Below are 21,448 nucleotides of genomic sequence, written 5' to 3' on the forward strand. Positions count from 1 at the left end.
AGGGAAGGCGGAAATCTTAACTCACCAGTTGTTTACTTGTAAGATGGTGAGGCCCGTGTCTTGGGCTAGCTGCTTCTTCTGCTCTTCAGAGGGGTATGGATGCTGCAGGAGGAAGCAGACAGAGACAAAGCACAAACATGAGCCACTTTGACATAAAGATTAACAGGAGCATGGACATTTCTGGGAAATTAACATATGAACATACTTGTTTTCAAGTAAGTAAAAGGAAAATGGGGAGGATATGGCAGAAGTTCAAGTCTAAGAAGTCTTCATTCTCCACCTAAATCAACGGCTCAATTAGGTTTCCTGGTTAATCGGAGAAACAGGAAACTAGGATACCCATTATTACTTTGGAGGAGCTGCAGAGATCCACAACTCATAGGATAACTATTCCATGAAAGCCTTCATGGGAGTGTGAACAGAACAAAGTTATAAGAAATTCAGTTTGCTTTTTGAGAAAAAGCTAAACATTTTTGGCTTATAAGCAAAACACTGTGTGCACATCAGCCTAAAGAGACCATTCCTCATAGTGAAACATGGTGGTGCAAGCATCATGCTGTAGGGGTGACTTCCTTGAGTAAGGACATCTGCTGGTCAAAGTAGATGTTTGGGTGACTTTAGTTTAATTCAGGCTCTAAAACCCTTGGATGTTTTCCTTCCAGTAGGACAGCTACCATAAACATACATACATAAACAACAAAAAGATTGTTGGGACCAATGCATATGCATGTGCTAGAATGGCTCAGTCAAAGTCCAGAGCAACAAATAATCTATGGTAAAATTTAAAGATTGATATCCAGAGATGTATCTCATCTAAAGTGAAATAACTTAAAGTTGATTACAAAGAAGAATGGGTCAGATGGTAAAGATATATTCAAAAAAGGTTTGTTTTTGTACTTCAAAACCATGACGCCGTCAATGCCGTCTTTCAATGCATGCAATACTTTACGTCGATTCATTGCAAAGAAACCTCAATCTAAAACGTGAGATTTGTGCTTATGACATGGCAAAATCTGGAAGAATTAAAGGGCTGTGTGAGTCATGTTGCATGCTGCTGCACATTGTTGCACGCATGCAATATGCTCCTGCGTTTGTTGCATTGTGTAATCTAAGACTGCACCTACTTGTGACCTCCACCCAACCCTGCCACTCCCTTACGCGGTATGGACATTCAGGATGCATGCTTTCACCCCCTCTCGCATACAATCATGCTCAAAATTCTGTGTTAAACCAGTCAGAGCTGGTCAAACAAGTTTGTCAAAACTGTCAGTTATGATAACCCCGTTTTAAATCCCCAGGCCGCCCATTCAGACAAAATAGGAAAACTTAAACATATGTAGCGTGTATACTAAACGTATGTGTTGCGTGCAGAGCTAAAGAAGACTCTTTGAGACATACATGCAGGCTGACAAGACTTTGCAGCTGGCCCAACGCAGATATTGTAGTGTCTGAGGATCCTTTCATAATACCAGGCAACAAAATGAGTGGGAGCAGATTTGCAGCAAATACATTTATCTTTCCTTGAATGTCTGACATGTATCCTGGCGGTGGCTTTTTCACCGAGAGCAGCTGAATAGAGGCTAATGCCAAAGGAACTGAATACTGTGAAATCTCCTCTACAGCTCTGCCAGGATTTTTACCTGAAAATGGAAATCTCCGACAAGGGCTGCAATGAAACTATTTGTGTCAGGTCCAATCTAAAAAACATTGGTTGATATAAATGGCAGACCTTGGGCTGCCTCGCTCCCTCTGGGCCTGCTATGAAGCATGACAAAACAACAGTGATCGCTGGTGACAGATGTCTTTAAGGGCCAGATTAAGAGTCGGGGCGCACGCAAACGAAACAAATGAGACACTATGTGTTTCATTCAGCCCGTGTGCATGCGCACAGAAAGCGTGTGCAAACAGAAATACACACAGGCACATAAAAACCTTCACAGGCATGACACCTGCAAATCAAAACAAAGAAAAATTCCCTTTGAAAAGGTGACGTTTAAATCCCTCTCTATTTTCAGATGGTTTCAGGCATCACTGACACACATTCCCCCTTTTCCAGCAAAAAAAGAAAAAAGAAAAAAAAAACACGACCTCCAATCACCAAAACTTTGGCCTCGTCATTTCAGCTCTCGAGCTCATCAAGAGAGCAAACTCTGCAGCTGGTAATGCTCGACTGGCTTGTGCTAATTGAATCCAATTTTAACGCGACGTGATAACAGTTGCTCAAGAAGCATTTTCTCATTTACTGTGGAAATAATTGATGTAAGTGTGAGTTCATATCGGTGCGGAGGAGGATTTCATTTTTTCAGGTAGTCCTGCCTGTTTCAATGTTTTAATTAAAGGATAGATTAAAAATATGGTTCAAGGAATGTGCACAATTAATACCAAACAAGACTCAGATTGGACAAATAATGAGTCCCCGCTGCAGAGGAGGATTAATCTGATTTGTACTTGTGTACACAGACCCTTTTAATATGCTAAAATCATTAACTAAGGGACAATGATAATGCTTGCATAGAAATGCAATTTTTGATTGCCAGGTGCTGACATTTCCTTGGCTAGCAATGACAGAGTTATTGTGTGTATGCGTGTATGCGTGTGTGTGTATGCACAAATGAAAGTGTGCATAAAGAGAAGATGCATTGGTGTAGAGAGAAAATAGACGTCTATGCATCTGCATGTTTGCCTTACTTGTGCACATCCTCTCGACAGCAGCGTGATTCAGGAGTGCAGCCCGTTTTCCCACACCCCTAAAACTTCTATGCTTCCATTGTGTTCATCTGAATTCTCTTGCACATGTAACAGAGTAAGCACAGACATATATGCACATGTGCGCAGAAACAACCTCAGGCAGATTCTTGGGTAAAGATACCTTGGCAGGGATGGGGTTTGGGTTTAGCCTAGATTGGAAATGGGAGTGGGTCATTTACATTGTATTAAGGCTTCCTCAGCCTCTCAGGCCCAGACCTGGTCATCAATCGCCTACTGTCAGCCAAAGCGCGCTCTAGCCTGGTGATAAATACGCCGGCCAGTGGCACAGCTCGTCCAGCAGCCTCCACGTAATGAATGGTTTGAACAAACAAGAAAGATGTCTCATCAAGGAGAGTGGGGACGTTAAAGCCCCCTTGCACACAAAACCCCTGAGTAAGGAGATTTACTCTGACCGCATAGACACGACAGTAAAAGAAAAAAAAAATCCTATTTTGTCCAGCTCATGCCTCTTCCAGCTCTCACCCTTTAACCCATTCCTCCTCCACCTCTCTGTGATCTTCCTTCCTCTCTTTGCAATCCTGCAAGACGTTTTTACAGATGCACTTCCACACTTGCACACGAGGCACAGTGCCTTATAAAAGCGTTCACACCCCTTAAACCTTTGTAGCAGGTTTTCACGGTACAACCACAAACCATGATGTATTTCAGTGGGATTTTCTGTCGCAGACAAACCCAAGAAATGCACAATTGTGAAGTGGAAGATACTTCAACAGGAGAACAATGTCCCTAATGTGGAAAATTATGAAAATCTTATTCCCTCAGTCGAACATGGTGGTGGCAACATCTTGATGGGGCTGGGGGAATCTTTTCATCAGCAGGGTCAAAAATCTAATATGAGTTGATGAAGAGATGAATGGAGCAAAACCCAGAGGAATCCCGTGAAAAACAAAAATCTGCTAGCTAAATAGTCAAGACTGGAGTGGAGGTTCACCTTCCAGCAGGTCGATGACCCGGAACATTTCGTCAGAGCTAAAGTGAAATGGTTTATATATCGAAAGCACATACATGTATATCACAAGTATAACTGCTGAAACTTAAAAATGAATATTCTCCAATCTCTCTGAGTGATCCTGATTTTACAAAGATGAATTGGCCGAAAGTTTCAGGGTGTAGATGTGTAAATATGGTAAAGACAATTTGTAGCTGCGATTATAGCCAAGGATAGTTTTACAAAGTGTTGATGGAGTTGAATAAATACAAGACAATAAATGTATTTATTCATTTATTGACTTTGCAGGTCAAACACACAAAATCCCAATAAAATTTATTATTTTATGTGCATAACCTGAAGAAATAGAAAAAAGGTTTAATGTAGTATAAATGCTTATCCAAAGCACCTTTGCAGTCACACACAACTAAAGATATAAATTTTATCTGCATCCTGAAGAGTTCACCTTTCCAGTGATGCTTATACACAAACGTATTTAATGATTCAAGATCAGTTACTCAGACAATTTGACACAGTATCCTAGATTGCTATAAAAATGTGAGAAATTACTATTTAGGTCACAAACTAATCTGTTACTGGTAATCGTAAGTAAATCTGGTAATTGGTAATCAGCCAGTAAGTTCACAAAAAAATCTTCTCAGAGTTGGAAAAGAAAGTAGTCACTCCTAATGTGTTCTCTTCTGGAAATCTTTTCAACTCTCTGGAGACTCTGTGACATGACTATTTAATGACCGAAACACAAACACGCTGGACAAACAGGAAGAGTATTGATAACCTCCCAAACAGCTTCGGATCCATTCGATATGTTCCGTTAAAAACACCAAAGCCAATATCCTTACAAGGTTTTACAGCAAGACGTAAAAACAGCCTGCAAATGATTTCGGTCAATTTCAATTTGTCTCGGCGCAAGTGTTAAGCTGAAACCACTCCGTTAATTATATAGAAATGTATTTAAAACAAAAAGACATGCCGTGCAATCTATTTTAAGACACGTAGCCTCGTTCTGACAGCCTGCACAGGCAGATCGCACTCCGCCATTCATCAGAGCATCGGGCTATGTCTGCATATTTGTATGTGTGACTGACTGCTGGCTAAATTGCAGGGTCTGATGTGCTCCCTGCTCTCTGATAAGCCTGGAAGTAATAGCCCCATTGGTTTCTGAACATTACAAGCTGAGGTAGCTCTATCATCTGCTGGGTACGGTCCTTAAACCCCCCCTGAGCCCAGCTTGGCATTTTAACACACACCACACATAATAACCACATGTACTGCTGGACCACTCTTACTTCAGAGCACACCTTTCGCCCATGCTGACTCCCATCTACTCATTCAACACCCAGTTTGCTATATATCACTTTTGTACTCTCCTGACACCTATTTGCAGCCGTCATCAAATCCCACAGCCCGATCATTATCCCAACTGCTCCGTGCAACCCCCACCACTTTCCCAGCTCTGATGCCTCCACTCCACCCACTGATCACACAGCCCCCCTCACAGGAGCCGCCGGTGGACCTCCATTGATTAATTACATCATCAGTGTGTGACATGAGTTATGGAGCCAGGTCAAAAGGTTGCGGTGGCTTGCAAACCTATTCCATGCTAATGACTCCCAGGAAATCACAGGCCATTGGCTGTTTACCCCCAGTGCCATGGCAACACAAAGGATTTGCTCAGGATGACTTCTGTGATTAGATCCCAGTTACGCTGTCTGTTGGATAACGATTTCAGATCATCTGCTTTTATCTTCTACTTAGTTGAATTGTTTGTTTATTTTGGAAAATAAACATGCAAAATACAATTTTACCAGGTTATTTTCGTCGTGTTGTAACCATTGAGCAGTTCTATTATGACTTATTGTGTCAAGTTCTGGAGAAATATTGCATTCAAACTTTGATTGGAATCGTATTTGTTTTTAATCAAAGTGACTGTGGGATGATAATAATATTCCCTGTCAGGAACAAATGAAGGAATGACATTTTAATATGGATTCTGCGTGGAGCAGGGCTAAGATTGGCATATTTTAAATATGAAGTTGTCATAGTTAATAACATTAGGATGGGATTCTTTGACAAATGACAATGAGATGGAATGCATACCAGCATTAATGAAAGATCAAACAGATATGTCAAATAAATTTAGCATAAGTTTTCAAATCAAAAACAATCCACAGCACAGTGCAGAGCATTTACCCTGCACTCAGCCCATCTGAACTTGTTATGATAGGAGGAGAATGAGTTTGTTTGGCCTTTTTTTTCTCTGCAAAATAGTGAGGAAATCACTGGCCATTGGCTCTCCAGGACGAATGAGAGCATCTGTGGACAAAAATGTTTAAGTCCTGGCTCAGGTTCTCACATGAAAATAACACTGGCTGTATGTTTAGCAAGACTTTTCTTCTGGAAGGTGAACCTCTGTTCCAGTCTTAAGTCTCTTACAGCTTGTAACAGTTTTTCTTCCAGAATTACTCTGCATTTACCTCTGTCAATGTTCCTGACATCTCTGATCTGTTGCCCTGACCCTGATGAAGAAAAGTATCCCACCAGCATGATGCTGCCACTGCCATGTTTTACTGTGGGGATGGTGTCTTTAGGTCGATGCAGGTGACTTCAAAAGGCTGGCGAGGTTACTGGATTTTGTTAAAGGGGGTCAGAGTAATGAGGGGAGCACACAAGTGCGCCCCAGATTTTTACTTTACGATTTAAGAAAAAAAAAAATAAAAACAGTGTACTGTATAACTTTCCTTCCACTTCACAATTCTCATTCCCAAAAAAAAAGGAATCTGAGGTAATGTAAAGACGTTAAAAGGGCATTAATACTTTTGCAGGCCACTGTATGACAGCATATGAGAAAAAGTAGAAACAATGTCTTTTTAGTATCATATACTAAAAAGACATTTTTTAGTATATACACAGTATATACTACATATACTGTATATTTTCTATCATACTGTACTTTTCACTTTCTTCCCCTTCTTCAGCAGATTTTTGTAGGTAGAGGTGGGATGTATCACAGGGTGTTTGTTTTATTTCTCTAGGAACTACATTGCTTCCTGACAACAGTCAGAAAGGGGGCAAGAATGCCGCATGACTCAATGACTCAACCCTGCTGCCTGCCCTCTTGATTACACACACACACGCACACGCACACACACACACACACTCCAAGAGATCCAGACTACTTATAAACAGAACTCACATGATGCCAAACAACAAACCGCACGCACTGCATGCCAACCTCAGATAACAGTAAATGAAACTACATTTACATCTGCACCTCATACAATCTGCATTCAGAACATACCACTATGCTTCTGTCTCTCCCACTCCAAACTCCGAAGCGTCCACACTCAATAAGCACTCTCTGTGGACTCCCTTCGACAGTAAAACAGTGATGATTGCAAATAGAATGCGAATAAGTGGGGCTTACAGCATCTAATACAGAGGGAAAAAGGCCCCCAGTCTGTCTGTCTACCTCTCTGGCTGGATGGCTGGTAGGCTGCTTGGCAGTGCATCAGTACTACTCCCACTGTTGCTACCACAGCTACACCCCCCCCCCCCCCCCTCCCAACAATTGCTGGCTGGGATCCTAAAGCCAGCTCCTGGATCCCAGCCAGCAGCCTGTTTGCTCTACACCATTAATTTATGTTCACTGGAGACAGTGCAAGGTTGTAGAGAGGCTCTATGCCATAACTGGCCTGCTCGCTTGCCAAGCTACAGCAAAAGTAAAGTGAGAGAAGAGGAAAGAGATGGAGGGAGGGCTGAATGGAGAGAGGGTGAGGAAGAAGCCCTGGAGGGTGTAAAGATAGAGGCATCTGATTGTAGCAATCTCCATGAGGCTAAATAGCAATCACTCCCACAAAATCCCAATGCACCTCCAGACATAGCAATTGACCAACAAACAGAAGAAGATGTTTTAGGGGGATTTTGTCAAGCAATATCATGTATAATAGAGTAGGAAAACATCCCTTGGATCAATGAAAAATAAGACTGTTAAAATCTCATTCATTATATGGATTGAAGTCTGAAAATTCACAAATACAAAGTGAAGTTCCCAATATATCTGTCATGCTTGTATTTATGAGCTGTGCACATCCTGTGAAGATGTTGTAGGACTTTAGACTTGCAGGTCGATGTCATCTTTTCTACTTCCATGAAGTAAAATGTCATCAACACAATCCAGAGCAGATCCTTCAGGATCTCTTATTCATCCTCTGAGCACAACTTAGTTGGTGTCAAAACCCTCTTGTTTCGTTTTGTGCTTTCTCCACAAAATATTTTTTTTTCCACCTCTGCTCAGCTCATCTCATTCACATATTTCAAAGTTTTCACTCAACCTTTAAGCCAGGTCCTAGAGGGCAGGAATTTGGCCTGCTTTTTTAGACCAGTCTGCAGTCTTTGTTGTGGTAACTGCCTGCTCAGGGGCACCCAGCTCTGTTCTGCTCTTTCCTCTCCGGCTTGTCTGATGTGAACACACAGCCCCACTCACTACTTTTAAGTTGTTGGCACTTTTCTCTAATTCTCTAAAATCACTCCCCTGTTCTTTGGTCCTCTGTGATGTTGCTTGTTGCAAGTGAGAAGTAATTGGTGTCCCGCCTTTGTGAGGTACTTTTAAGAGCCATAAGCAGATCATTAGTGTCCTGGTGGGCCCGTCAGAGCAGAGGTCCCTCCCCCGTTTTTCCCATATGGAACAATATCTACAGCACTTGTTATTGTTGCCACTCATAAACCCAAAAATTAAACTTTAATAAGTCTCTGATTCAAGATTTTGACTTTTGATACCACAGCACCCCTTGGAAAAGAAGTAAAAAAAGAGAGGACTCTGTGCAGTCAGACCAAAGTATTCAAGCAATTGGGAAAGAACAAAGCTACCAACAAGATAATTAGCATTCGCAACCTAAACCTTTCTGACGGAGTGTATAAGAAAAAGTATCTAACAAACATTGTCCATTGCATGTCATTCATTCTGGGGGATCTCTAGGTGTTCCCAGGCCAGAAAGGTAATACAGTCCATCTAGTAAACTCTGGGTATTTCTCTACTGGGACATGCCTGAAAACCCTCCATAGATCAGCTGGTGTCCTGATCTGATGTCCAAACTACCCAAACTGTCTCCTTTCAATGCAGAGGGGAAAAAACTGCTTTAATTAAAACTCCCTTGGATTATGGAGCTCATCAATCTATCTCAGAATTTAATCCCAATGATTCTACAAAGTCAGCTAACTTCATACGCTAGTTTCTGTGATCTTGTTCTTTTGATCAAGATCTACGTCTCATAATTAGGGTCAGGGTCTGAGAACATTAACAGACCCGTGTCCTTTTTTGGCTCATCTCTTTCTTCACCCTGAGAGACCAGAGCAGTGCCCAGATTACTGCAGACAAATTTCCAATCCGCCTATATATCACACATCATCGCTCCATCATTACCACCACTAGTGAACAAGACACCAAGATATTTAAATTCTTATGCTTAAAGTAAAGATTGATCCCCCAATCCAAAAAAATCCATCTGCCTTTTATCATGTTGAAAAGAGAGAAGGGCCTCCAAACAAGAGGAGTGGAGACTCATCAAAACCACTTCTCTCTCAGCTCCAGTACACGCAGAAGATTATTATTTGACAATATCAATAGAACCACATCATAAGCAAACAGCGAAGATGAAACCATAAGACGAACCACTCTGCACTAGCAACCGCAACCTTTTTTACTTAATCTTCTTCCCTTGCTGTGCTCTTCAGATTATGTTTAAATTCACCGTTCAAAGTGAAGTGGTGCTGATCTTTGATTTGAATAGAAAAATTGGGCGGCTTCAATATCTCTTTCCACTCTATGCTTCAGCTCCTCAGTGTTATCCATCTTCATGAGAATAAAGATTTCAGCATGCAGCCAGCACCTCTTCTAGCTGTCTCCCTCTCTTTTCCTAGTCTATCCCCCTGTCTCTTTAAGACTCCACATTCTCCAGAGAAAGGCCTGTACGTTCTAATCGTGAGCCTCGGGATACAACAACAAGAGCACAACCACTTACAGAAGACAAACAAGAAACCCCCGGGGGCAATCTGGGAATGTCAAGCCAATTTGGGAGATATCATAGGACATTTGTAATGTCAATTTCTGTTTTAAGGTCAGAAATCAAAGCCAAACATGGGGGGTAACATTTGTCCATTACATTGCAGTCAGGAACACCCCCCCACCCCCTTCCTTGCCAAAAAACAGCTGCAGGGGACACTTCCTGTTTGCTAATGATGCTAAATGTGTTGAAGTCAACCATGTCAAATTTTCTCCCCGTCTGAATGGACAGCTGGGGCGGAAGGCAGCCTTTTTTCCCCCTCTCCTCCAATGCCTGAATTTTTCTATTCCTGATGCATGTAAGAGAAGTTCCTATAGGCCTGCTATAGACAGACACTTCAAATTGTGTCCCTTTCAATAAGACTGACTTATATAACTGCTGCAAATCAGAGGTGCATTCAATGACATAAAGCCAACCAAGCCCTAATCATTCTTTACTCTGAGCCAACCTGTTGTGCCTGCTCTTTGTCACTGAATACAGTTTTTCTCCCGTCAGAAATGCACGACTTTGGTGCCGTCCTTTCATCTAGGTGCGTTTGAGTCAAAGAGATTTCTTCTGTCATTGCTCAACACCCAGGGGCATCTGGCTGCATGAAGCTGTGTGGACTGACAAATGCCCTCAGGATCTTTCCCTTTCTTAATGTTCCTCAACATGTCAAAGGAGTTAAAATGCCTTTATGAAACACTGCAAAGATATAAGTAGAATAGAGAAGAGAAGGCTTTTGCAGCTTTTAGGCTGGATCTTTAAGTGCATTCTTCCATCCTCTCTTTCCCTCGGCTTGTAGTGGTTTAAGGCTCAATCCTGCCCGGGGGCCGAGGTGACCTTTTTGACCTGGCTGGCCTGCCTAGCTACAGCCTTCTCGTTTGTTAGGCGCTTTATCCACTGACAAAGCAGGCAGGAAGTTGGCAGCAACCCAGCAGCCCCATGGGAGGATGACCATCAGCTAGCTCAGCTTACCGCTTATTACAGGATGGTGGGGAGCATGTGTATTTTGAGTGTCTGACTGTGTGTGTGTGTGTGTGTGTGTATGTGTGTGCACAAAGCTTGTTTTCACACATTCATGTTTATAAATAAAAAAATATATATGTTTTGCATGTGGCTGATCAAAAACAATAAAATGTGATTGACCCTGTCTTTTGCTAGGTCGATGTTTTACATTGTTAGCTAATGACACGCAGAGAACAAGCCCGGAAGCCACAAACCTTCTCTCGAAGCAAACCAGATCAGCCACGCATGTTAGCAACAGTCAGGCAAGCTTCCAGCCGCCGGACTCCTGGGACTCCAGCACACTTCAGTCTTTCTCTCTTTGCTCGCTCCGTCCTCCTCTTCCTCCTCCTCTCTCCAGCCTGCTCATCAGAGCGCTCAGAACAGCTCACTAAAGCATTATATCATAAGATTCTCCGGTTTCACTCGCGCCACTCTATAAAAGTCAGGTAATTCATACTTCATTTATATACCTTCCCATTAATAAAGCTGATGAACTTTTCACTCCTTAAATCTAATGGGCCATTTTAACAGGACTTTGAGTGCCTGCCGTTTTCTCTCCATCTTCCTTCTATTGCTTTTAAAAAGGATAATCCTCGGATTCCCAACTGCTACTTGCAGTATATAGACAAGAAGGCTTCTCAGAATTTTAAGACTTTTGGTTGACCCTTTATATGGAGACAAGCTATGACTTGTAATTTATGGTTTGATTTTTTTTGTTTGTTTGTTTTGTTTTGTTTTTCTCCTTAAATCTTTCTGTCTAGATGCAACAGAAGGTCGTTGACCTACAGGCCTAGCGCAAAGCATGATGGCTCCCCGGCTCAGAGGCTGTTGACAAGCGTCTGTGTTCTTTTCAACAACTCGTTGAACCACCCCCCCTCAACCTTCCCTTCTCAGGAATGTAACACAACCGCTTACTGAGGTAACCTAAGCCCCTCCCCTCTCCCCATCCTTCATTTACAGCAAGCGAGAGAGACAGAGACCAACTGGGGGTGTTAGACAGCTGTCCTCCATCTCATCATCTAACTCTTGCTCCCGCTCTATTTCTCCTCCTCTCTTTGGATTTGCTTCTAGCCCACTGCCTGTGGAATAATTAATGATGCAATTGAGCTGAAGAGAGGACTCTGATCAGCAGGGGCCATTCGTGAATGCCTGTGTAACCGTTTTATGCGGGAATGGAAAATAGAATCTGAGAAAGGTATGATGAGACAGATAGGCAAGAGAAGGAGAAGGACATAACACAGTTGGACGATGAAAGGGGTAGATTGTTAATAGTCTGTTCACCCTAAAATCTGCCATGGCTCACTCAAGTTTAATCCTCCATTCCCATCCCCCCTTCTCCTCTTGTCCGTCCTCATGGCAGAATTGGGGGGCCTGACCTGTCTGGTGATTGATGGTAATGTCTCAGGAAGTCATTTTCCCCGACAGCACCCCGCCGCCTTTCACCAGGCCTGGTGCAGAGGTGAGCCCATCACACGGACGCTTTTAACTCTTTGCTCACTCCCTCTCACAGGTTTGATGCACCCATATATCACACGAAGCTCTTAAGCGCACAACGCAGTCCCCACTCAAAACAGCAATGCGTAAGACATAAGTCGGCTCAGCTGCTTTCAGAAATGGAATAATGTCAGGTTTTAATTATAGCCCATGATGCAGTTTCAAACTGTTAATATTTCCTTTTAAAGTAAATTTTCCCTCAACATCATATTTGTTGATCCGACTAGTTTATTATTATTATTATTATTATTATTATTATTTACCATCAAACATTGAAGCAAGAATCAGTGAAAGTGTCAGGGCTGTAGAACTGTGGGATGGATTTCTAAAGACATTTTTGTATTCATTACAACTACATGCATATCGAAATGGCACAAGCAGTCCTCTCTCTCTTCCAGCTGCTACTAGCAGTCTAGCGACTAATCTTAAGTTAGCTAACTGTTAGCTGGATGTTTGCTGTCTTCAAAATGTTTTGCTTTGATATTTTAACTTAATAGATTGTCACATTTATCAAACTACCTAAAAATAATGGTCTGCTGGTGCTCAACAAAACTGCCAGTTAAGAAACTTTGTCTCAAGCAGTTAAACAAATGTATATTATTGTCAAAATAATTAATAGTGCACATGAATTTAGTCACAACTTCCTGTAAACCTTCAAAATAAAAGCAATGATGCACTAAGAGACGAATAGATACATATTTGTTCATTTAATTACCAGTGGTTTTTGGATAAATTGCAGGTATTTCCAACTGTTAAAATGTCACTTTTTTTTTTTGCATAAATCTCTACAAACTATCTTGTATCAGATCTACTAAGCAAAGCCCTGATTCAGGTTGCTGGAGACATATTCCTTCAGCTCTATTACTGTTTGCGCTTACGACCTCCATTATAGCAATTAGGATATGATTCGAACACTAGGAATGCTGCGCTATGTTGCAGAATTGCTAACATCTGCCACATCTCCGCTCCATGTGTCAAAGCAGAGTTGTCGTTTCTTAAGCACACATCTTTTTTTACAGTCGAGCTCTTTTTTTTTTCCTTAAAGCCGCTCCTTGCATTTATTTTCTTAATTCGACTCAAACTGTGCCTTAAAGACATCCCTCTCTGTTTGAGCTCAAATAGCCTAAAATGATCCGTGAAGAGACTCGTGGTTCCCATTTTCAATAGGCTTCATTAGTTTTTAATATCTAGCCAAGGAAAAAAAAGGGGGAAAATGGCATGAAGATAATCAATGAAAAGGGGCCGGTAGCCTATTAATCTCCCCCAAAGGATTGTGGGTTAATACACGCTCTTGCATAGGCAAACATGGCTGTGTGGTGAACACATCTGTCTGCCTGGATGGGCTACTTAATGAAACAGCCAGCATTTGTCAGCAGAGATGGATGTCGTTCTCCCAGTGAAAAATGATTTCCCTCTCCCTCTGTGCCGAGGATGACACACACATGATAGGGCTCCATTCAATCCACTAGAGACCTGACTGTGCCCCCTGTGCGAGAGCGGCTTAGACAATAAAGGTGCCGAGCTGGACAGGCAACGCATGGGTACCAGAGCAAATCTTCATGGAGATCATATCAGGGAATCCTAATGTGAACAAGACTCAGACTGACCCGGGAAAGGGAGAAGATGCTGAAAGACGAAACTCGAAGTGGTACAGTAGTCCTCTAAAGAAGAACAAGGAAAGGGAGACGAAGAATCAGCCAGCTGCCACAGATAAGCAGGCTGAATGTGCTCCGACGTTGTGCGTATGCATGTGCCAGTCAGGCGAGACGTGTGTGCATGTTTCTGTGTATACTGACAGTGTCGCAGCTGACCTCTGGTCAAGGAGTCCTGTAACAGGAGCTCACCTCCGGTTTTGTGAGCTCTCCTCTCAGTGTGCTAAACAGCCACCTGAAGACAGGATTAGCCGGTGCGACCTTGCCCCTGAGGTAACCGAGATACACATCCGGGGGGACGGACATGAAACACACCTGTGTCACGTGGTGCCGAGACACTGCCAGACGGGGAGGGACAGACGCAGGGAAAGATGGAGGCGGGTGGTTGAAAACAAAAGCTGAAGAATCGAGACAGGAGAGAGCAGGTGGCGGCGGGGATTGTAAGAGCAAACAGGACGCTTATAAGAGGATGAATCCAAGGGTACAGTATAATGTGGAGCAAGCTAAGGTGAAGGAAGGTGTTAGTGGTGTTTGCTGTTGTCAGAGGAAAACAAGGCATTGGACCATAAGAGGATTGAGCCGCCTAACTTGCTGCCTTGGGGTTGCCAAGATTTGTGCCTGTGTGGAAATTGATGCCTGTCAGCCTTTCTATGACTCAACTCTGACAACATGCATGCATCTGGGTAGCTGTGCGCATGCTGTGCTATGACAAATGAGTAGCGCTTAATTTGTGAATGATTATGCAGGCTGCGGGTGCCCTAAACCCCTTTGAACTTGTAATTGCCCCTGGTTTCAGTAATGAACATTAAGGAAGATTCAAAAATGTGTAGCTAATTAAACACTTGCTCCCACCCACATTTTTTTTCTTCTCTCGTGCATTTCTTCATCTCCATGCTTCATGAGAGAGTAGAAGAGGAGGAGCAGGAGTTGGAGGAGGATGAGAAAGAAGGAGGAGGTTCTGCATTGGGAGGCATGCACTGCTGTTGTCGCTCTCTTTATCTAAATAATTGTACAAGCTGGTTTATGGGCTTTAGAGAGGTGCTTTGTGTGTCAGCTGCCGCAGCCTAGGGGATATTGGGGATCTGGCTTTCCCCACAATCAATATTCAGAGATTCACATCTGGAGCCAAGACCTGCTTTGCTCAGATTTGAATTTATATATTTATTTTTCCATCTTTATTTGATTCTTGATTGGTTGTCCTCTTCCTTTATCCAACTGTGTGTTATTATCAGTGAATAGAAAACCTATTTTTGCTTTAGAGCCTTACTGGTCTATCAGGCATGCTCATTTATGTGGCTTAGAATGGTGCAAGGCAGAATGTGGAATGAGAGAAACCAAGAAGTTGCTAACATTTCTAATTGTGAAAAGACACTGAAACACAAGGCTATGTATATTTTTTTTCATTTTGTCACTTTACGATCAGAAGCTACATTATATATGGAATGGTTATTATGTGGTGAACAGTCACAAGGCACAGCGTAATAATGAAGTGGAAAGACAATAGCTGATATTTTTCAAAATCTTTACAAAACAAAATCTTAAAAGTGCATTATGCATATAGAAAAGCATATCTCTATTAAATATTCTCTGAAGAATAGATTAGGATTAGGCAGCTTGAATTTCAAGCATATCTAAACATCAGTTTTCAAAAATTTCAAATTGGAATTATTTCAGGAGTTTTACTATGGCATCCTAGCACATTCCTATTTTGTTTTGCAAATTAGGTGGCCTATGAGTGCCTTTCATTTGCACTTGATTTTATTTAAGAGTATCAGAGTTAAGGTAAATTATTGTAAATACTTCCTATAGTTTTAAGATTTTTATTTATAAACCATTTTGAAAATCATGTTTCCTTCCATTTAATAACTATGCGCTGCTTTGTGTGAATCTATTATATATAAATTCCTCCCCAAAAAGATTCCAAAATGATAAGATTTTCAAGAAATGCAGAATTAATACTTTTCCAAAGCACTACTTGTATTCCTGACAAAAATGCTCAAGTATTCTGGATAAATGTCTGTTTTTTGATGAGAGTCCTGGTAGAGGGCAAGAGGCAGCTAAAGGAGCAACAAATTGGCCTGCTCAGCCTCACTGTTTGATGTGGACTGGTCTCTTACCTAAAAAAAACAGTCCATATGTTCAAAGGGAGAAAGAGAGAAAATATATCAATGGGGAAAATTGAAAGGTGAGGAAGTGTTGGGGAGAGGGGGGCGAGAACAAGAGACATGGCTCCCATTTATAAGGATCCTACTGTGCTGGAATCCCACTGCCTGCCTATGGACTGAGTGCTGAGTAAAACAAAAGCATGCATTTGAGAAGAATCAGGAAAAAAAGGGGGGAGAGAAAATTGCACAAAATAGCAGAAGAGGGATTTGGTGGAGCTATAAGGTCCCATGACAAACCAGACAGTGAAACACATAGCCTGTTTTTGATTTCGTCTCTGCGCCTCCATCCTTCAACCTTTTGTCTCTCTTTGCCTCCCTCCCCAGTTTAGCCCGGTTTGCTGTTTCCATGTCGGCTGCTCCTTTTCCCTTTTGCATTTTCCTTCTCTTGGTGTGAGATGAATATCAAAGTGGTGCTGAGGCTGCTTGGAAGCCTGCAGCGGAATCTCATTGGCCTCCATTGTACCCTGCAAAAAGCAGCAGCAACAGCAACAGCCACCGCTGGAACAGCTCCTGCCACTGCCCCACAATCTATCATGGGAGCAATGAGACTAGTCCTTAGGGCAGAAACCTAGAATAGGTCTGAGGTAATTTAAGGGAACTGACTCTAAGATGTGAAACCCAAAACCTCTTCTATGTTTTGTTATGAGTAAGATAACCCACAAAAGTTTAAAAGGGGAAAGCAACACAGAATCAAAAACCACCATGCGATACATGCATACTATGTCATCAAAGAATAGCATGTGAGGCCCCTTACTACAGTCACATTCCATATTATTTCTCATAGAATCAGCTCAGATATGATGGACAGGCTCGAAATATAAATATTAATAGCCTTTGAACTTTTTCATAGTTACAAATTGAACTTTTTGGCATGCAAAAAATAATACTGAAAAATGTACATGGCACATAAACCCTGAAAATGCAACTATGACACATGAAAGAATGCTGAATATTGACTAAGTGAGGGGGATAAAATCAAATGCAAATTACATTGTTGCGATTTTTAGTCAAAAATGGAAAATTATGTATATTTTTTTTCTGTCCCTACCAATGATGTGTGCCCATCCCCCCAAAAAAACCCTTTAAAAGTATTCTTGTAAGGTAAAATATACCCAAGTTCCAGGTGTATAAACTCTTGTGTAAGGAGGTATAGATGTTAGTGTGTAGACTAAAGAATGAACTAACAGCACTAACAGTAGGGAAATGATCCCAGAGTGGGGTTTGGAGCAGAGTACGTCTACAAAAAACAAAAAGACCTGTTAGCTTAACACATGTGTGTTCTTAAGAGTCTCTGTTCTGAGCAGTGAGTTTATAAATCTGACTGCCTTCAGCAGGCCATGCTCCGTTTGTTGTCTGCTGTGGTCAGGGCATGTGCAGTCACCTCTGCAGGGGTAAGTCAAACTCATGCTGTGCTCCTGCTCTTCAATGAGGTCAATCCCACTCCAACCGCATCGTTTAAAGGCATGCATATTGCATCACATTTCAGGAAGCACTTTGAGTAATATCCTGATTTTCTGCATTGTTGTCATGCTGGACTATTGCATAGGGGTATTTTATTTTCCTTTTTGCAAACACTGTGGTTTTCCACATGGGTTAATCACCTCCTTGCAGTGGGAATATGTCGTAAACAGTCCCCGAACGAAAACACTCATCTCTGCTACTTCATTAAACAACCTGCATTAAGATGCAAACAGCAGGAATGAAAATTAACAGGCAGGGGTGGAAATGAGAGGAAACACGAGATGTAGCAGGGGTGGGCACGTGTTCCTGCATTTACACACACAAAACAGCAAGGTGCTAATTTTCCATAAGTAAACCTATGAGAATAAAAATAAACAAAAAAAAAAAGCGGAAAACAAAAAAAAGTAATAAAAGGGAGCGTGTAAGCACTTTCTCACACTAATTGTGTGCAGTATGCAGTGTTAATGCGGTGTGCTTTACATGCGAGTGGATTCCATGTGGGGTGAGTTGGCTTTGAAGTGGAGCTGTGACAGATCTGGATTAGGGGGCAAAGTGTAAAGGTCTGATGTCAAAGCAAGAAACGAATTAGAGTTTATTGCGCTCAAATACAGCATTAAATCTCCGAAAAAACAGCAATAGATGCCAAAAGCACACTGTAAACGGTAATAGAACTACAATGCACTAATGGGCTCCAGGTTTATTTGCCTGTTTACTAATTCAAATCCACATTTCATAGCTTCACCCTGCCTTCCTTTCATTTCCTGCTTTCATATTCTCTGTATTAAACTCTATTATAATTGAGTTCAAGTCTAGCCCCAGTTTTCCCAGTTCTTGCTTATAAAATATGCCAGATTAAAACTCCTAACCAAAGCATAATTTCTCTTAGCATTTATTAAAGCACCACAGCAACTTTAAGTACAACTATAAAAATAAATACATTTATTGTTTACCAAACGCACCCCTTACAGCTGTGCATTGTCATTGTCAATGCACAGGAACAAAAAAAACAGGAACAAAGTAAAAAAAATTGCAATGAAGCAAAACAGCAAAGTGGCAGAATGAGTAGTCAATTTGCAGCAGCAACAAACTTGATTCGGCTCATATCAGGTGTGCCTTAGAAAGACAAAACGATCAAACATCTGCAGACAGAGAAAGAAGTTCTCATCTAAAATCAAGAGTTTTTCCACTGTTGTGTTTACAGTTGAGATGCTCCGTCTGTGTGGGTCTATCACTGTTTTGCTAGCCTGACAGGAGACGAACAGATGGCAGATAGAGGTGGCTTGTATCTATGTTTCCCAGGATTGCTGAGCAGCCAGCATGAGAACAGTGACCAGACAATAGCTGCGCACCAAACCCTAACTTCCTCAATGGTCTCCTCCACTCTCATTAGCAGTGACTTTCAATGACTTCAGAGCTAAACATCACCAAGCAATGTCAAATTGTCTCTAACATCTGTTTTGCAAACACTCACAAAGCACCCACAAAAGACATGTGATGACTCTTTTTCCCTACATCTTCAACTGTTAGTCACACATTTGGATAGCGGCGGTGAACCAAACGGTCGCTTCGGTTGCTACGGGTGATTGGAGAACTGACTTTTGGGCTCCTGAGGCAAACAAGCACATGACAGATTAGTGTGTGGGCCTCCTCCAGGCTTCCACCTCTCTGACCCTTAGGAGCCCCCTCTTTACCCCCTCCCCATGCTTGCTCTTATCCCTAAACCCACTCCCTGCCTCTCCTTTGTCTCCAAACTCTCTTCATCCAAACTCAAAACAACCTAAGGAGGTGGAAAAGCAAACTGAATCTCAATCACAGACGTAAAGGCTAGAGTAAGTTCTTTTCTAAGCTGATGGCTTTAAAGAGTAATGTCATTTCAACAAAATATACAAATAAATGTAATTACACAAGATTAGAAGAAAAAAAATTGAAATTTATTTACATAAAAAATAGAATGTTCCATCGTGTGTATTCAAAACAAGAACAAATATAAAACAAACAGCTTTTGGCAGTTGAAGAAAAATAGAGTTGGGTACTTCAAACTATTTGCAGATGTGTGTCTCCACCAGTTAGGGACTGCTCGTACTGGAACAACCCACAAGGATTAGCAGGACTAGAGGAGCTTAAACGAAAAATAAAAAGTGGGGACACAACAGGACTGAATGTTTAGTCTGCACAAACAACATACTCTTTCTCATTTTTTTAGGGGATGGACTTGCAACCTTGTTTATCATATGGAGCAAACATCCGTTGCCAGGGTTTGGCCTTGCCTGTGCCCATGTCTTGTGAATGACCCTTGCCGACTCTTTTATGTGTGCCTATAAAGGGTGGCAGTGAGAGCAGCTCCCACAGGAGGGCTCGACCTGACGATGACACCCTGTTGTCATGGAGACTAATGCTATGTTGGGCTTGGGTTGTTAGTGTGTATGTGAGAGGGAGGGGGGCACTGACAGTAGTGTATCTAATGATGTTTGCAGCACAATGAACTCAACTCCCCAAAGGTCCTCACTTTTGTGATCAAATGTATTTGATAAAGGTAAGGGTTCGGGATTTGTATTGTTACACTGGCATTTCGAGCTCTGCAGAGTTTGCAACTTGATCGTGGCCACTTTTATTTCATAAGCTCAGTAAAAACACAGCTGAAGAGGCAGTGCCCTCCAAATAGTCACACTTAACACATACAAAGAAGTACACTAAAATGCTACTGAATCCCACCTTAAATGTTATCGTCTGTGCATTTAGTTCTACTTCGCAGCCCAAAGACACTCTGAATTACCAAAGGATATATCACTTCCCTTTCAAGGAGCCCAAGGGACCAATACACCTGGCTTAGCAGCTTAACAGCAATTCCCCAAACACCCGGGCCAAAGGGTGGCTCGGCACAGAACCTGAGACGCTTGATGTTTGAGAAAACGACGGACTTACTCATCTGACTGACCACTCTTCCTCTGTTGCACAGCCCTTCCCCAACTTCACTACACCACAGGGAAACTTTCAAGGGGTTTCAACTTCTCCTGTACCCCTATACTTTCATACGTCTTTGAGGGTTTCCATGAGTCAAAAAGATTGGAGTAGAGCTCAGATTGGCTTCTTTGTGTCAGAGTGCTTCCTGTTTTCATTGCGGGTCCGACCTTTGTCTTTACTGGGGTGAGTAAAGGCTAGCAGAGGGTGAGTGGGAAGGAAAGGCCAAGGGCGCCATGGGGCTAATTGTAAATTTTGGAGTTTACTTTAGCCGAAGCATCACTTTCTTAAATCTCTTGCTCTTTCATCCTTTTTTCCAACTTACATTCCTACTATTGGGAAAAAATCCAGTGCCCTCTTGGCCCACGCTCTTGCAGTGGAGCAAAACATTTTACCCCTAACAGTGAAGTTTACCTTACTGATAACATAATCTCCCTGTAGTATTGAAAAGCTTATTCCAACAGTCTGGGATTTCCCTTCCCCTAATGTGGCTGGAAGACATCCAGAAACTCATGGAGAGGGAGAAAGGAAGAAGGGGGTGTGGCATTAGAGAGGCTGAGCAAGAACCAGACTACAAGAAGGAAGAAGAGAGACGGTCTGACCCTCTTCTACCAGTCAAAGCCCACCGATCCGACCAACCGTTGGCCAATTACATGTGAAGCATTTAAGGTTGCCAGATTTCTTGCTCCCGAAAGCATGTCCATGTGGCCCCAATATAAAAGAGCTCAGGGATACCATAGCCCCTCTATAGAGTCTGTTCATGTTTTGAGGAATCAATATGGTGTAAAAACTCTACTTTCCTCGCAGCTGGAATGCTTGCACTGTAAGACTGATGGTAAACATGAGCTGTAATGTGTTTGTCTCTCGAATTTGACTGTCATGACCAGAACAATCTTGTGATTTCTCCCGAGAGAGAGAGAGCGAGTGTGAGGTCAGAGCAGAGCTTTGGATGGA

General features: G+C 42.1%; 2 protein-coding genes across 9 annotated transcripts in view; one reads left to right on the top strand and one right to left on the bottom strand.

Moving 5' to 3' along the window:
• The window catches only part of cdin1 (CDAN1 interacting nuclease 1), a 541,570-nt gene that overhangs the window by 491,194 nt on the left and 28,928 nt on the right, over positions 1–21,448 (top strand). The window contains exon 13 of one of the 2 annotated variants that reach the window (XR_014085728.1): positions 11,526–12,223. The exons of the other annotated variant lie outside the window; for it this stretch is intronic. The gene's annotated coding sequence lies outside the window, so the exon portion shown is untranslated. The remainder of the gene's footprint in view (positions 1–11,525; positions 12,224–21,448) is intronic. 2 annotated transcript variants of the gene reach the window in all.
• The window catches only part of meis2a (Meis homeobox 2a), a 94,158-nt gene that overhangs the window by 32,242 nt on the left and 40,468 nt on the right, over positions 1–21,448 (bottom strand). For all 7 annotated transcript variants that reach the window (XM_081602876.1, XM_081602877.1, XM_081602874.1 and 4 more), the window contains exon 9: positions 26–102. In XM_081602876.1, coding sequence (XP_081459002.1) covers positions 26–102 — 77 coding nt within the window. The remainder of the gene's footprint in view (positions 1–25; positions 103–21,448) is intronic.

This window comes from Poecilia reticulata, chromosome 22, assembly GCF_904066995.2.
Source record: "Poecilia reticulata chromosome 22, P_reticulata-male-v2, whole genome shotgun sequence".
Classification (NCBI taxonomy): Eukaryota; Metazoa; Chordata; class Actinopteri; order Cyprinodontiformes; family Poeciliidae; genus Poecilia; species Poecilia reticulata.